General features: G+C 39.9%; 2 protein-coding genes across 5 annotated transcripts in view; one reads left to right on the forward strand and one right to left on the reverse strand.

The window, feature by feature from the left end:
• The window catches only part of mdga2a (MAM domain containing glycosylphosphatidylinositol anchor 2a), a 174024-nt gene that overhangs the window by 24812 nt on the left and 131647 nt on the right, over positions 1 to 17565 (forward strand). The window lies entirely within an intron of this gene.
• LOC117961966 (low choriolytic enzyme-like) lies at positions 11266 to 13869 on the reverse strand. Its single transcript, XM_034901031.1, has 8 exons — positions 13738 to 13869; positions 13550 to 13568; positions 13375 to 13437; positions 13045 to 13191; positions 12803 to 12920; positions 11742 to 11920; positions 11580 to 11661; positions 11266 to 11463 (listed from the first exon to the last, which is right to left on the reverse strand). Exons 1-8 carry the CDS (start codon positions 13807 to 13809, stop codon positions 11337 to 11339), a joined length of 807 nt encoding a protein of 268 aa, XP_034756922.1. The 5' UTR covers positions 13810 to 13869; the 3' UTR covers positions 11266 to 11336.

Below are 17565 nucleotides of genomic sequence, written 5' to 3' on the forward strand. Positions count from 1 at the left end.
TTGTCCATATCTATTTTTTTGTTGGCAACGATAAATTTTTGTCATGTAATCATGTGATCAGCAACTGCTTTAAAGTATCTGATTGTCCTTTTCTCAACGTTCTTTCTTGCTTTCTTGTTCTTAGGTTTGAGTTTCCAAATGCATTCTCTAGCTATGAATGCAAAGGCCATTTTCAGCTTCATTGTGGTTGTTTTGATATTGGGTGCTGTATAATCATGCAATTAAGATAAATCAATTCAAGCCTTTCAGAGGAATTTTCTCAGCAGGTTCGACTCAAAGAAAGTTTCAAAGAAGTTTTTTTGTCATTTTGGCAAATGCGCTCATCACTTTCTTGCTGAGAGTTAGATGAAAAGATCAATGCCAATCTCATTTTTCTATACTTAATAGGAAGCTACAGCCCCAAAACTGTTAGCTTAGCATAAAGGCTGGAAACAGTAGGAAACAGCTAGCCTGGATCTGCCTAGTAACAAAATCTGGCTACCAGCCTTAAAAACTCACAAGTAAACATGTTTTTTTTTCTTTTTTTTAAATCTGTACAACAATGAATCAGCAGCTTATGTAGCGGCCTATTTCCTGGACAGGTGCAGTGACCTCCTGTCTTTGCTAGTTGCCTGGAAACCCAGGTGATGGCGACATTCCAAGAAGTCATTGCTTCTGGCCGATAAATAGTCCAGCACACAGCATGTTAAGGGACCGTTTGTTTTTTTATTTAAGGGGCTACCGGACGAGTTCTGGGGTATTTTGTATAAAAAGACTCAACCCTCCCATTTTTCTATAACCCTCCAAAATCATTGGGAAAAAAGGCATGACCCTCCCCAACAATTTATTGATGCCTTATTTTCTGGTTTGCGCTTGGCAAAGCTATACAGATAGCCATTGTATTTTTTACAACCATGACATACATGATTTAACCTCTGCCTTCTTATCTTACACATCACACTCCCCGGTTATGTTGGCTATTTCAGTAGATTTACTCACAAACATTGGTGTGGAAACACAGTAAGCATGGAAACTATTCATGTCTATCTATGGATACTAGGAAAGACCATTCAACAAAGCACACTGGGTAACAACAAATTCAACACGTGAATTGGTTGCTATGGACTCATCACTAGGCTTCCTCAGTCAGTGTATATTTTAGCATAGGTGAAGCTACCGAAGCTGAACTTATCCAAAACTCCTTTTCTCAGGCGAGCGGGAATTTGGGAGCTTGCATTCTACCACTCCTTCCTTCTCAAATGACTTGAAAAAGATGACGTTTGCACAACTTCACAAATAATCACAGAGACCAAAGGGGAATTTGAGTTTGGTAAGGCTGCAGCCTGGAGACCTCCTGTCTCATGCCCTCAGCCTACAGCTGCGTGCTGTCCGCTCGCTTCGACTATTCTAAATAAAAGCTTGCGTCTGGTCCGCTATGATTTCGTACGTTGGTGTTTTGGATGTTTTTGAACTAAACAGTATGGCAATCATGCTTTGTAAACAATTATTTTTTCAGCACATGTCTTAGTTACTATATGATGGAACTAGCAAAGCAGTTTTGTGTTTATATGTGCGGGTGGGATTCATACAGTTTGGGGAATTGCACGTTCTGTACAAAGCTACAGCTCAAAATGTCTGGCTGACTAAACAGGGAGGGACCCATCTGCTAGCGATGGGGGGCCGAGACTGAGAGAGAAACATGGAGCTACATGGAAAAATATGGCCCAGACAAAAAGCTTGGATGACCCTCCCCTCAACAATGAATGAAAAATATGACCCTCCCCTATTTTCTTCTGGTGGTCCATTACATAAATACCAAACGGTCCGTGAGTCAAGTCAGTTTATTTATATAACCCAATATTTATATAACCCAATATCAAAACTCAATTGGCCTCAAGGGGCTTTAAAATCTTGACATCATACGGCACCATCTATCCTCAGACCCTTAATTTGTATAAGGAAAAAGTCCCTAAAAACCCCGTTAATGGGGAAACAAACCACTTTACTATGGAATGTTAATTAGTTAGAGGTGCTGGTAGGCAGATTTATTTTTACCTTTAGAGAGAGCCACACTGGCTGTTTTCCCCTGCTTCCAGTCGTAAACTGCAGGGCTAAACTAATTTACCCCCAGCTCTATCTTTATACTTTGCATACTGACATGAGTGGTATCAATCTGCTCATCTAACTCTCTCAGCAAGAAAGCGAATAAGCACATTTCCCCAAATGACAAAGTGCTTCTTTAGGCAGTGCGTGGGTTTTAACAGTTTGTTCCAAATGGAACAAACTCAACGCTTGTTTTACTGATGAGAGTGAAACAACGTTTAAAGTAACTGGTTGATGATAATCTTTTAGGGAGAGAAAGCGAATAAGCACAGCAAAAAATTAAAAGAAAATGGGGCAGAAAAACCCATCTGCATTAGGAGTAATGCTGGGGGAGAGGTGCTGAAAGTAAAAGAGGTGATGTTAGGTGATCATAAGTGGTCATTAGCCAGTTTATCTGCATGACACAGAAAGACGACTGTTGTTTCAGCAAATGCCCCAAAAAACAATACATGTCATTGTTCACGTGATAAAGTAATCTGTCATCTGCAGGTAGAAGGACTCTTGTTTTAATTTTGAGAAAAACAAACAACACAGTCTTTGGCTTTTCTCTCTCAATCACTACTCTCCCTCAACAGTTTTATACAAGGCAAGGTAACATTGCTCAATTTCAAGGTCTAACGAGCCTCTCATCACATGGGGTATCATACTGCCACAGAACATGCCAGGTTAGTTATGGGAAGGGGGAAAAAACCTTTACTTTAGTTTCTTGTACTAAAGGGCGTTGAAGACTGCCCACTCAAAACAACTACCTGAGAAAAAGCTGCAAACTGGGATAGAATCAACAAAGACTTTAACATATCGTGTTCATGAAAGTCAGATGTCAAAACTGTCAAGCTGATTTAACAGTGTGACATTAAACACATGAGTGCTGCAACAACAAAAAAATAGATCCCAGCAATCGTCGTCCTATTTCGAGAGCAGGGAGGAGACTTCTGATGTCAGTTGGCACATATGCGCACATATGCAATCTCTCTCTGGCAGTAAGAACCCACACAACTGGGAAGAAATGATGAAAGGATTCATAATCAGAACTGGTGAAGTGAAGAAAAGGCTAATGAGCCTGTGCACTGTTGTAATGCACCAATGCCATCTTCACCATTTTTCAGCAGCCTTGAAAAATGATCAACTGTTTCCCGGAGTTATGCGTAGACTACAGGCTAACATGCCTGCCTGCTTTCATTTATGGCACTGTGAAAAAAAACACTAATGCCGCTCCCTAAATCCTGACGTCAAGGATTGCTGGAAGAACTATGGGATTCTTTGTTCCAGTTTGTGTCAGATGCGATAAACCGAAGGAGCATAAGGGCATACCAACAACACTGCACACTGTTGTAATCTCTTTTGCTGGCACAAAGATGTTTCTTATTTTGGATATATTGCTGGTTTTTAACAACTCATGGGCACACGTCTGCCAACCGCTGGGAAGTTTCCCATTTGGAGTATCAAATGCAGCTCAAATGGATTTTTTGCTTTTCAGAAGTAAAAAGTCTATCCAGTTGTTGTAAAAGCAAAATGAGGATAGCGGAAGAAGCCAGACATGAGAGGCCTACTTAGGTTTTGTCCTGAATGGGAATATTTTCAAGTGGAAGGAGAATGTGATTCAGGTCTGCTTGAAGGGCTTCGACCATGCATGCAATAGAAACTGAAACAGGGACACAATTTTTGCAACAAAGGGGGAAAAGAATTCTATTTCTCCTGACTGTGAAAATGTTATTGCTTCAATTGCCCATAGTACCCAGAAGCATTGACTGGACACCACAAAGGAGCTGCTAAAGCATTCCTATAAAGTCCTCCCTCTGTCCTACTGTTTGACCTTTTTTGCTGATTTGGCATGTCCTTGTGGAGTGCATTTTGCTCCAAGACAGAGACAGACACCGCCCGAGCGGACGTTCATGTGCTCTCCAACCCATTCATTCAACAAGAAGAAATTTCATTTTACCAACTGTCTGCGGCAAGATGACGAAAGTACATTGGGGGCAAGAGGATGTGTGGAGAAACACAATAAGCACTGAGTAAGCCCACAAACATTCTATCAGAGTGAATTTCACTGAAAAAGAGACTTTTGACCTTAGAGCTTTGTTTTTGTTGGACATTGGACATTAGCCGCTTTGCGGAGCTTGATCCTGGCTTTTTGTTTGTCATATGCAGTAAGTTTCACATTTTCCTGGAAGCACAACGCTGTTGCATTAATTACGGGCTTTAATTGGGCAATATACAAGTACACTAAGTTGAAAATATCTTAAATTTACTACACATCTCTGCACGGATAATAATGTCCTCCTAGTAAAATTATGTTGTAAACAGAGAAAAAAAGAAACATTTATATAAAAAAAATGTAATGAAGAACATAATTTCCCCTTATTGGCTATATCTGGGAGCACTAGAATTCTAAAAGCACATTTGTTGTGGTTCAACACTTAACGTCCCACCTTAGGGAATCAATCCCAAATACTGTCGGGAATTGCTTCATCATTTTGTCATCTCAACAATGTCTATTTGCGTGTCTTATTCGATTTCTTATGCACACTCACGATACAACTGAGCTATGATTAAACACGTTTTGTTTGCAAATGGCGATCTAATTTATTGGCTTAAAAGTGATCAGGGAGCCATCAGCAAAAACTTAATTAAGCACATTGCCAAAAAACAACAACTGGGGATGTATAATCAAAAACAGCTGTCGGACGATCACAACCCACCTGGGTTTATTGGCGATTCTACCAAGGACAAAGAGAGGGAAGGACAGCCTACTGCCACGGTAATTAGCTGAAGCAGTAAGAATAGGTGTCCTGTCTTTGAAAGCAAGCGAGGTGCTATTAATATAACGTGGAATAAATGACCTTGCAAGACTTCATGGGGATCGGAATCTGTCATGCACTCCGCTGCTCATAGACGTCAGACACATGTAACCTGTGTAATTGCCACATATAATTGCCACATTTCAAGGTTGCAGTTTTATTTCTATAGCAGTAATTATACAATCCCACCTTTTAGTATGTGTGTTCCAATGCACTGAATCACGGCTCACAGTACAGGACATTCTCACGTCACATGCACATCAGCACGGACTTGCAAACTTGCTTTTAGCATTCAACACTTAGAGACAACGCAACACGTGATCACATCATCTCTGTTAATGAACATGTGGAGTAGTAAAATATACAGGCACCTTTTTATAACTGTGGTGTTGACTTTATTTGTTTTTGATGTGTATTTCCATCCTCAAACGCCTGTTAAACGCTTTCTTGTGGTGTATGAATCTATAGTTATTTTATTACAATTATACTAAACAAAGCCACATTTTAATCTAGGTTACCTTGGCTGCATGTTTTTCTGTGTTAAAGAAAGTTTGTTGTTTGTACTGCTTAACTGAGGCTGTCTATCTTAAAAGACATGTGCACTACTACTAATGTAATTACGTGCTGTGCACCCAATGTTGACCAGAACAACTAGAACCTGGTACACCATGCAGTGTTTAAACCGTTCACTTATTGGTTCAGGAATGTGGGAAGAGTCAAAGCAATGTGCACTGTCCTTGGTGCTGAAGTGATTTCACTGTAATCAAAGTTCCTCTGTTTGCCTCTGTGAATGGAATTGTGTCCCTGTTGTTATTCACAGTGCATCAGGGCTGTATGGTGGTATATTCTGGGAAGTATTCTGGTTTCTTTGAGTTGGCGACAAAGTGGCGTTACTTGTGGAAACGTTTGCTTTTCCTTAACTAACTTGAATTGCACAATATGAGTCCAGACTGCGTCCATTGTTTTTCCAATCAACGTCAGTGTAACAAAAGCCTCGACAGCTGCATTGCCACGGAAACGGCGCTCGCATGGATTTGTTGAGCACTACATTTGACTTAAATGTATGTTCAGTAGGTTTCTGGTGGTGGAGTAATGGAAAATGTTTTTTCTGAAAGACTATGAGTAAACAATTTGAGTCAAGCATAGAATGTATTATTAGTATTATAAGTTAATCATTTAAAAAGGTATAGTTGGCAGGTGCGACATTTCTTTATGATATTCATGACGGGAAACAGCTAGCTGTTAAAGTGACAGGAGTTTCCTCCATTCTTAGCTTATTGGAATGCAGTCAGTTCAAAGACATTTAGTAATGTTATTTACTATATTGGTATGATATAATCGGAACACAGCCATCAAAGCTTTCCGGGAGTGGGAGAGGTTTCATCAAAAGTTTAAAAAAACAAACAATAGATTGGTCCAGGCTAATAGAAAACATACTAGTTTGAGACACCAGGAAAATACAAGAGCTCTGTCCCCCTCCTTCAGTATACCTGTGAGTATGCTATCTGGTTCCACTATATTAGGCAGGAATGTTTTACCAACCAGACTTAGTGTGACACTGACCCGCAAGGGCCTCAGAGGCCCCGTGTTGTCCGTAGCATTTGATTTGTTCAAGGTAAGCTGTTTTGTCCAACTAACTTTAACTTTTTAAGAAGTTACATGGTAGCAGTTGGTATACAAATCCTCCATCTATCCATCTTTGACCGCTTATCCGGTATTGGGACCCCCAAATCCTATTGTTACATAATAAATATTCCAGTGTTAGCAGCTACACTGCTAGCTGTTTCAGCTACCTTCAATCAGTATGGTGGTTTCTTTGAAGAGTGACCGACTGTTGGAATACACTCTTTGAACTGTAGGTCAATCCTGTTGATTGTGAAGATAGTACACCTGGCTTTAGCTTAATGCACTGCTTCTTCTGTAGTGTTACATCATATCTTACAGTTGTTGCATTGAATGAAGTGATTTCCTTTGCGGCAGTTGTTACTGGTGTGCGTCTTTGTCCCGCTGTGATGCACACGGCTTAGCTCGGAGGTGGAACCCTCAGCAGGATGAGAGATCAGTAACTCCCTGTGAATAAACCTGCCACTCTGTCAGGGCATTGGCTCGTGGGCTCTCTCTGTTTCTTGTCAACTCACTTGCTTCAGTCACTGCTTTGATTCATCTGTTTCAGTGTTCCTTCCTCTGATTACTGTCCTAGCCACTCCTTTTTACTCCCCAGTCTCATTGTTCCCCTCTCTATTTGTCTCGTCTTATCTTCCCCATCCTTTTTCTTCTCCCTTCACTTTTTTCCCTCATTTTCTCATTCTCCACACCATCTCTCTCTCTTACTTTATTTTAACCCCTCCATGCACTTCCTCTGTCCCTTTTCTGTCCCTCTTCTCATCAGACACACACAGAGAGTGATGCACAAACACCATCCCTCACATCTCCAATGAGTACCTTGTTATCATCTTGTCCCCACAGCGGCTTTCTGTCTGGCTCCGTCTCAGCTTGGATTCCGTCACTAATGGGGCTGCATCCTTTTCGACAGCTGCAATTCCTCAGCGCTGACAAACAGAGATGTGGTGCAGCTCTTGTGAACACTGCTCAGAGGGATTGTAGACTAATGCCTGAGTCTGATTTACACATTTACAAAGGCCCTTTTAAAACATAATTTCTCTTTGACACAGACAAGCTGGGGTTGTATAGAAATAGTAATGATAACATAAAGCACGTATACAGACCTCACTCGCTCCTGTTTTTCTTTAGTCAGGCTTTTGTTTTTTTATTTAAAGTAATATCAGCCACAGTCTCAGTTTCAGGGAACACAATGCATTAAATATGTACGTGATTGGAGAATGCAGAGACAACAGACAGTAACTTGTGTGCTATTCTAGTTTCAGACATTAGAAGTTTGTATATGGATTCTTCAGGCTTCTCAGATCTGCAGAAGAAAAGTTAAATGAAACTTCACAATAGCACGTTAGAGTTTTCCTGCCTTCGATCTCTCAGCCCGTTTATCGTTCCCACTGCGCCCTGCAGGGCAACAACAAGGACTCCCAGGATGTGGATGCCAATCTGCTATTTTTCGGGATTGCGTCCTTAACTAAAGTAACTTGTTTTTGCGAACGCTGCTTTGATTGCTCTCAAAAAGGGCACTTAAAGGCTGACTCGCTTGTGACCCAGGATAGGCTTTGAAAGAAGAAAGCACACTAAAGATTGCAAAATCAAATAATCTCCCTCTGCCTCACACTTCCCGCTGCTAGGAGACCACTGAGAGGAGAGCGGACAGGAGCTCTGGAGATGGACCTTCACTTAGCCTCTGTAGCATCCCAAATTCAGCCAACCCAAACCTCAGCGCCATACGGGCCGTTTGGGGCTGAGGTTTGGGTGACCAGCAGCAGCGCCGGGTCTAAGCAGCAACAGAAAGTGTGCTGATCCAGCAGGGGGTCGAGGTGGGCCGGGATCAGAGCCCGCTGAATTCGAGTTGCTACGGCGGCTATCTGACCTTGGCCAATAGGAATGTAATTCTGTGAGAAACACTGCAGTTATTTTATTAGAATGAAATGACATAACATGAATAAAACTAACATGAACTTGGCCCTGAACATTATTTCTTCGCGAGTAAGGTCAGATAGATTTTCATCAGCAATGTAGCAATTTACATCAAGCTCCATCACAACTTCATCAAAGTCCGTCTTGGTATTTTAACAAAAGTAGATTGATTTTAATGTAGGAGAGTGTTAGTAAATCCCCAGTCCTTGTTCTGTGCAAAGGATTTGCAAAGTTAGTTTCTTTTTCCCAAGGCAGTTTTTATTTGCTGAGCTGCTCCAAAAGGAATAGTAAGAAAAAGGGGAATTCTTTGCTGAAAGACTGTAACTCTGCTCCTTTATTCCCTCTCTTCATTTGCAGGGTTGCAGTTTGACAGTTTTTTTTTGGTCTTTTTAAACGCATTAAAGCTCACCTTGTTAAAAAAAAAAAACTCTGAAACATTCTTCGAGGCTGGTCTGGCTATGACGGTAGCACCACTTACAGAGAACATTTAAATATCCTGTTGGTTGGGCATTAGGCAGCTCACAGTGAACTGAGGTGAGCTGTGTGTTGAAGCTTATCGTGTTTGAAGAGAGACAGGTACACTGATCTGTGTTAATAACGTGGTGGTAAGAGCTGCTCAGCCAGCCAGCGGTTACGGCCTGCCAGCATATTACCAGTGACATCACAGATCAGACCGCATTTGGCCCACGCTCAGCCTACGCTCATTAGCCCAGACATCCTACAGGAGACCCTGCTGGTCATTTACACACTGTCCTTTAAAGTACGGTCAAAGAGCATCCGTGCGAGCCTCACAGACAGTGCTTTGAAGCTGTTATTAGGTAATATGCTGTAGATCAGGCTTCCATTTCAATGTTTTATAAGGCTGTAGTAACGCTGAATCCAAGGGAGGCACACTAGCAAACAATCAAAAGGAAGATAAAATATTCTATTTGATGTGTTTCAGTTTATGTCAGCCTTTCAGTCCAGTGAGATCATTCTCATTAAACTCCAGTTTCACTGAACGCTCAGTGATTTTTAACCACGGTGTGTTCTGGTGGTGCCCTGTTTGTACTTCAGTCATGGGATCGTGGGCTCATTGGTAATCTTATTTTAATCAGGAGTTGCAGAAATATTCTAACTTATTGCTGGGCTGAAAATCTCCCGGAGCTTCTTGGAGCATGAATAGAGCCTTTGCCTTAAATATTTCAAAAAACAAGTAGATTTTAAATATTTCATGCATATTCAACGATTGATATGAACTGACACTACTTAATGAAACATTAAAGGCCCTGTGTCCATCTGAGCTATACACATTTATTGGCTTCTCAGAGCACCAGTCTGCTATGGCCTCTTTAGTTGCATTTAAGCGCTGGAGAAATACATTCAAAGCTGTTGTGATTTTTGGTGCATTTGTACATCATGGGAAGAAGGGAACTTATTTAATTGGAATCTGTTCTCTCTCTCTCTCTCTATCCCAGGCATTCCCCTCCCTTATCTCACCCTGACACTCCCCCGCCACTCCTTTCTCACCCAACGCTGCTTTCTCTTGGGGTTGAATACAGAAGGATAGCATTGAATAGAATTTTAAAGGGTGGTGAAAAAAATAGACATTTAAGTGGCAAAGTGAAAAAAAACTAACGCCTCTGCAGAGTAGTAGGAGCGGGATTATCTTGTTGTCCTAGCACATCTTTGCTTCTCTGCAAAGACGCAGTCCTGCAAAGCCTGCCTTGCTGAATAAACTGCAGTAGTGATTCACTCTGATAAAACACTGTACGCTATACTTGTGGACAAATCCCAAACTTAATTACTATGAACCAAAATGGAAATTAACTCAATTATAAAGATATTGCCAGATATTTGCCTTTCGGTCTTTTTGTATCTAATTAAATTCATCTCTGTCTTTACCAACATTTACCAACTGTGTTTTCATACTGAGAGTAATATAGACTATTAGGAAAAAATGTAATATCAACAAATAAAAAAGTTTTGTTTGGAACATGATTTTGCGGCATGCTACAAAGCTGTTCCTAGGAAATGAAGACAAATGGATTGTTTTGGCATAAAGGTTCTTTCTTGATGTCATCAATCCTGTGTTTGTACAACAAGGCAGTGTAATTTGGAGATTATTTGAAATTACTGAGTTACAATGAGCACCACAACCAAAATCAGAAACAGATTTTTTCTTTTTTTAAATCTTAACGTCTCTTTTCAAAAATCATGACCAGGGTACCTAAAATAATCCGCAGATCTGGTGTTGAGCAGTTTTATGTCGGAACTATTTTATTACTACCTAACTATACCTGCTACCCGGCTCCCCATGCAGAAGGAAGCATAGTCATGGACAAGAGGGTCTTTCTCGTGGGAGAGTGTCCTCCTTGGCTGAGGACTGAACTAGGCTGAACTAGTTCCTAAACATTCCCAACCAGGTCTGTGGATTATCTTCAGGTAACCAGGTCATGATTTAATTTCTTAGTTTTCCATATACAGTATTCAGTGTAAATGTAGTAATATTTGTTTGCTGCTTTGAGCCCCACAAGCCAGGTTCCATCCAGTTCCATTATATTGGAGAGAGGGCCGACATCAGTAAGGCTGATATCTCCAACACTGGACAGCAATAAAACAATCCAGATTGTTGAACAGCACTACAGGTATAGGTCCACACACCCCGGAATGTAATGTGAAAATATTAAACCTAATGCCTGCAGTTTGTAATGCTGCTTTGTCTCTAAACTAGTAAAGTTTCTTATAAAACCAAAATTGGTGGACTGCCCGTCTAAACTTAAATCTAGCTATTTTAATAGAGCGCAACATTGCCACACAGTGTGCTGTCAGAATCATGTAAGACACAAGATAAATTAAATATAACCGTTTTTATTGTCACATGAATGTCAAGTAGTAAGTGAGAATGAAAAAGAGCTGAGGTAATCCTACATGCGGACTTCAGCACTGGTAGAGCTTGTTGACCCTGAGAATGTCGAGTTTGGACAGGTCACTTCTCTGCCCAATTGGAACAGAGGAGTCAGGAATGGGAATAATGGAATCCAATCCAGGTTTTGCGAAGGCAGTTCTAAAGATTTGGACAACGGTAGTGAGAATCATAAGAAGTAAAAAAAAACATTCATAAATTTGTTGACAGAGGAGGCTCTGCATTGACTAATTGACTAATAACCATTTTTTTTTTACCTTCCATAGTGCATTATAGAAGAGTAGTCATACGGAGTGTTGAGATTATTTGTGTCCTGCTTTTGGAAGTTGTTGGCAAAAACTGATGACAAAAGAATAATTAATAGCTGACCAACTTGAAATATATCAAATGAATCCAACATGACACGGTTGAATTCTTACCTTCATTGATATTATCCCAGTTGATTTTGATATAGGTGTCACGGTCGCTGCGAGTGTGTTCGTGGTAGAAACCCAGCGAGTGCAGCAGTTCGTGCTGGATAATGCCAGCACTTACGCAGCCGGACCTCTGCAGTGACACCACCTGCTTGCCTCCAGTACGACCCATTAAAGAAGCACAGCTAATGGCAGAGAAGTGAATGAGACACAGAGAATGTCAATATGCAACATGCAACTTGACATTTGATTAATGCATTAATGTAATTCACATTATCAGTGACACCCCTGAGGAGATTTACAAATGTTTAAAAAAAACAGTTCCTGTTGTAATTAAAGGCAAGAATGATGCTGCAAGATGGATGTTGCATCTTTAACTTGTGTGCATGGATGGATTATGAGACAATAGGCCCCATGAAAGGACATGTAAAAGGCTCCCACCCCTCCTCTGTAGGAAAAAAAAAACAGACTGAAAGCAAAATGATGCAAAAATGATTACAGTCATAAGTCAACTTTCATGTGCTTCTTTGTGGTTATTTATTCATCTCTTTGTAGCTGCATTGCATCCCTTTGTACTGACAATGACTATAGTGAACCACCCAAGAAACTCCAAGATGCTCCAAGAGCTGTTCTGCTGTCAAACTGATTTAAATAGCTTGACTATTGTTACAGTATTTTAATGGAACTTGCTCTTGCCTCAGTATGCTGTGTGGCGGTGATATGAAGTGGACAAAAAGTAACAAAAAAACCGTTGGATTTGGTTTGCAGATACTCAATCTTACATACGTTAACAGTCACTTCTGACAGAGGCTCTGGATCAGGGCCCCCCTGACAACTAGTGCATTCAGTTGCCTTAACTGAAAATAAAAAATAAAATGCATATGCATGCATACAATCCATATTTATAATTTATTATTTCACCACCAATACGCCCATCACGTTAGGGAAGTATTAATATGTTTTTTTAGTTGTTTGCACTTCCCTTAACAGACTGTCCCACTACTTTGATTAAACTACTTCTGTATTTGTTTGCTTCACATGCAGGAGTGCTTTACTCATTGACTCACCCATATCTTGGTTCAAGGCTTAAGTACGCCTCCTGATTCCGATGTGGAATGAAGCGAATGCAGGTTTTGCTTTGAATGCTCTTCATGGCACGTTGTATCTCATTTACTTCGGTGTTGTCTACAATTGTGAATAAAAGTGGTTTGTCAGTAACATGACATATTCTGTGTCTGAAAGAGATGGCATTGTGAAGAATCCTTAAAATGTAAAAAAACAACAACAAAAACAACAAATAAAAACCCACCGTAACTGTTGCTTAAAACATAAGGGACTTCCACATTCCCGTTAGCAGACTTCGGCCACAGGCAGCTGTTTTTTCCTTGTAAGCACTTCATAGCATTCCTGGTTGTGGGAATCATCACGTCTCCTTCCAGCAGAAAATCACTAGATCCTGTTAGAAGAAATGAAAATATGCATTTCAATCTAACTCGTAGAATACTGGTAAATTCAAGGCTGTACTGAAAACATATGTTCCAGTATATCTGGTTTCTGTTATTGAATAAATAAATGATGCACTAATATTGTGAGAAACTAATGTTCCCACGCTGTCCTTGAATTATGATTGAATACTCACCATTGTTCATTCTCAGAATAGTTTTTGTCAACTCTTCTGTGTCAGAATGATCCACTCTGATCTCTGAATAGAAGAAAAACAAACGTTATTTTCACAATGACACACAGTGTTGTATCTGATAGATTTGGTGTGTTAGACAGGGCTGCAAAATGAGGCACGAGGTTTGGTTACTTACCATCATCAGCATCATGATACTGTGAAAATAAAAGTAAAAATAAAACATTTTACCTCATTTTACAGTGCTTCAACTCATTGTAATGCATAATCTGGACAAAGATAGGCAACGATGATATGGGAAATGTGTCATTGAATGCATATGATGCATACAAGCTCTTCTACACTATTAAATCGGTTATTTCTTACAGTGTCATCCTCAGCGTTACAGAGGCCCAGAAGCAGCAGCAGAAGCAGAGAAACCGTTGTTCTGAGGTCCATTTTAATCTAAAGATGCTGATGCTTAATATGTCGCTTCAAAGGCTTCGCTGGTTTCACCGGGGACTGATGCTGAAGCCCAGTCGGGGCTGAGTTTATACACAGGCCGCCAGCTTGTCTGTATTTACAGAGATTAGTGGTAGGTGTTAAATGGGCTCTGTCTTAGACACACAGCTGATGTGAACGCCCTGCCCACCCTGGCCCACTGTTGTCACACAGGAATAATCTTATTCTGGGGGGATTACAATGACCACAGGCTGCTGTCGGCTTGCTTAGCATCAGCTTTTAGATGGCCTTTTTAACCAGCAGAGGATCTGCACATGAGATCTGGGCCTGCCCTTAGTTTTATTCTAAAAATAACAGATACACCCTTTAGAACAAACCATGCCCTATCGCCAAATATTTGCATGCACTGAGGTGGAGTTTTAATGTAGCTTTAAGCCTTTTCTTCTAAGAAAACAGCAGAATAAAAGACTGTTTCAGTTCTGAGGAATAAATATGGAGCATTGTTTTGTTTAATATTTTAATTATAAGCTTCAACAATAAGTCGATCAGTCGATCGGCTATTGGCAAATTATATTGATAATCGAAGAGCACATTGAATATTTTAGGGATTTTGGACTAATGGTTGAAAAGAACCAGAAATATGAAGACGTCACTTTGAGCTTAGGGAAAATGTGATTTTTCACTATTTTGTGACATTTAAATAGATTAATCAGTATCATTTTTTAACTAAGTTTTCAGAGGAAGTAAAACAATTACATAAAAACACATGCTTAATTTGACCAAAATATGCACGGACCATTAACAATCCGAAAATCTTAAAAGTAATGATTACTATAATAATGATGATGTGGGGCTGTAAAATGACAATGCTTGTGTAGGAGATAAATTGACAAAATAAAGTAAATTCAACACTGATCTGAACCCACTTGTTCAAATACTGTGATTATGACATAAAAAAATGTTTGCTCGGTAGTTTATTTTTACACTCAAAAGTCTTTTTCATCCCGTATTTTAATATTAACATTCATCAGGTGAAATGCATGGATTTTCAAAATGTGAAAAAAAACTTTTATTTTGAAGTAATTCTGATTAGATTTTTTGTCAGCTGAGGAAGCTGCTCCTCCATTTTGGGCATATTTTTGGTTTGGAGCTGCTGGGCTGTGAGTCCCCTCATTGCTGTGTTTTTCTTCTAGCTAGAACATATTATTTTATTATGCCAATTTATTTCTCTCTTGGCATCAGAACAAACTTGCTTTTTGATCCAAGTATGAGCACTTAAGGGCTTGATCACTAACAGCTCCAGTGCTATAGATACTATCAGTGCATCTCCGAACAAAACATCATTTCCCATTAAACTCAACAGCCACTGTGGCCTTTACAACCTTTTAGATTGCACAAAGAGCCTTTTTGTTTACGCTGGGTATGACCTACTGTTGTGCGGCTCCATTTAAAATGTGTTGTTTCAAATAATAATAATGGCTCAATTAGTGACCGGCTGTAAAATCCTGGCTTCATTATTGAAGCGCTACTGCTACTGCTGCCTCAGTGATGATCTCAGCTGGAAAGACCGGCCTTGGCCACCAGACTGTGATTAACCAAAAACTGCCTTCTTAAAACTCAAAATCCAGAAATGCGTTCTTTAGAAAGATGTGTATTCAGATTTATTGGATGCCTCGCTAATAAATCATTTTACCAGAGTTGAGGGATGCTGTCTGCCTTCATTGCGCTATTAACAGTTTTAGGATCTGATTTCGCATGTCAAGGCCGGCAGCTTCAAACGGAGATTCCATCACGGCAACCTTTATGTGATGTGGTCCTATGCTGTACATCACAATAATGTAGCATTTATTATCCCGGAACAAATTTTGTGTGTGTGTGTGTGTCTTTCTGTCTGTCCTTGTGTGTAAAAGGAGATTAACTGCATTCAGGGCTGTAGGTGTGAACTCCCTTTACTGCAAGTCCAATAAAACTCTATAGATTTGTAAATATTATACTGTTTGCATCATGCATTTTTCACATGCATGGGTATATATATGTGTGTAAGTGTGTGTGTGTGTGTGTGTGTTCCCTGTATGTCTGTGTCTGTCCAATTCGGGTGATCCGCCTGGGTGCACAGGTAATCCAATTTGTGTTTTAGAGACACAGCACAGCACAAGTAATGCTCAATGATGTATGACCCATCCATTCTGTTTGAGCTTTATTCCTAATGCCCCTCCAACTGCAGGGGAAGTAGATATTATTCAATTGGCTGTCAGTCTAGTACTTCCCACAAAGTAAAATATTTCTCTCCAAACGTCTATTAAGCAGAGAAGAAGCTACAGAAAACCATTAGTTATCAGAGCAAGTAAGTAAGGATAGGGTAAGACTTTCCCAGTGTCATATTTAGCTCTTTTGTTTATTCCTTTTGTCTTCCTACACATTTCTTTTAGATGGGTTCCTTAGACTTATTATTATTAAGGACCCATATATGCTCATATTCAGGTTCTACTTGTATTTTGGGTTTCTACTAGAACAGGTTTACCATTTGAATGTTCATAAAAAAATATATTATTTTTCTCATATTGTCTGCCTGAATATACCTGTATTCACTGACACACTCCGTTTTTGTGCCTGTCTCTTTAAGCCCCCCTCAGAAAAAGCCCAGTCTGCTCTGATTGTTCAGCGTTTTCAGGTCTTTTGCTTCTGCGCTCTCTGAACCGTCATTGCAGTGGGGGAAATGACTAACGGCACTGTAGCAGCCTTTTTTAGCTACATATCTACTATAGTTGTGATTTTGTTTTATGTTTTGGGGTTTTTGATACTTTCACAGCATATATATGGCTTGCTGTATAATTTTAACACGTGGAAATCTCCCTTTTTAATAATACAAGACCTTTAAATCTCAACCATGATTTCAAAGTAGGCAGGAAACAGCATTTTAGTTTTTGTGTTATTCCTGCAATTCAACACATGTATGATTGTTGTGATAGCCCTGTTCACATTTATTTTAACCACAACAAACATTGCGAACATTTTTTCCAGCCACACAATGTTGCGACATGACATTTTCAGGGGCAACAATTTTATATGATGAAAATTTCAGGCCTGCAGAATGACCTAATATGATGATATTGTTTACATTTTATCATATGATGATGATAAGACTGACCACAACTATGATTTGTTTAGGCTTTTAAAGTAATACGATTTTCAAAGAATAAACCCAAAACTTGAATGGAAAAATATGTATATAATGATATCTATTATATAATATCAAATTTGAGCTGAAACTATTACTTGATTGATCCATTGGTAGAGCGGTTTTTCTTTTGAGTCATTTTTCAAGCCAAAAGGCCTCTGGTTTTAGCTTCTTCGAGCCGTTCCTGAACCCCAAACAACCCAGCTCAAATAGCAACAAAAAGTAATGCACCTCAATGACTGGCACCAACGACTGGTATAAGACCGTGAAGAGCCGCAGGGAAGAGGGCGGGGTAGATATGTACGGGTCAGAAAACAGGGCATTCAATGCTGTAATTTTTTAGGATATCATACCGACCCTTTGATTAGGAATGCGGTGACCAACAGTGATGCCGTACCCTATTAGCCCTCCACTGCGCTACAGTACATCTGTCAGTCTTTTACTCTGACACTGCGTGGGCAGCCAAGGACAACAGTCAATGAGCAATATCAATTTACGTAATGGACTATTAAACATGTGCTTAACATTTAGAACGTCTGCACTGTTGTTCAGTGGGAGTGTGTGCCATGTCAAAT

The sequence above is a fragment of the Etheostoma cragini genome, chromosome 18 (genome assembly GCF_013103735.1).
Source record: "Etheostoma cragini isolate CJK2018 chromosome 18, CSU_Ecrag_1.0, whole genome shotgun sequence".
Lineage (NCBI taxonomy): Eukaryota > Metazoa > Chordata > Actinopteri > Perciformes > Percidae > Etheostoma > Etheostoma cragini.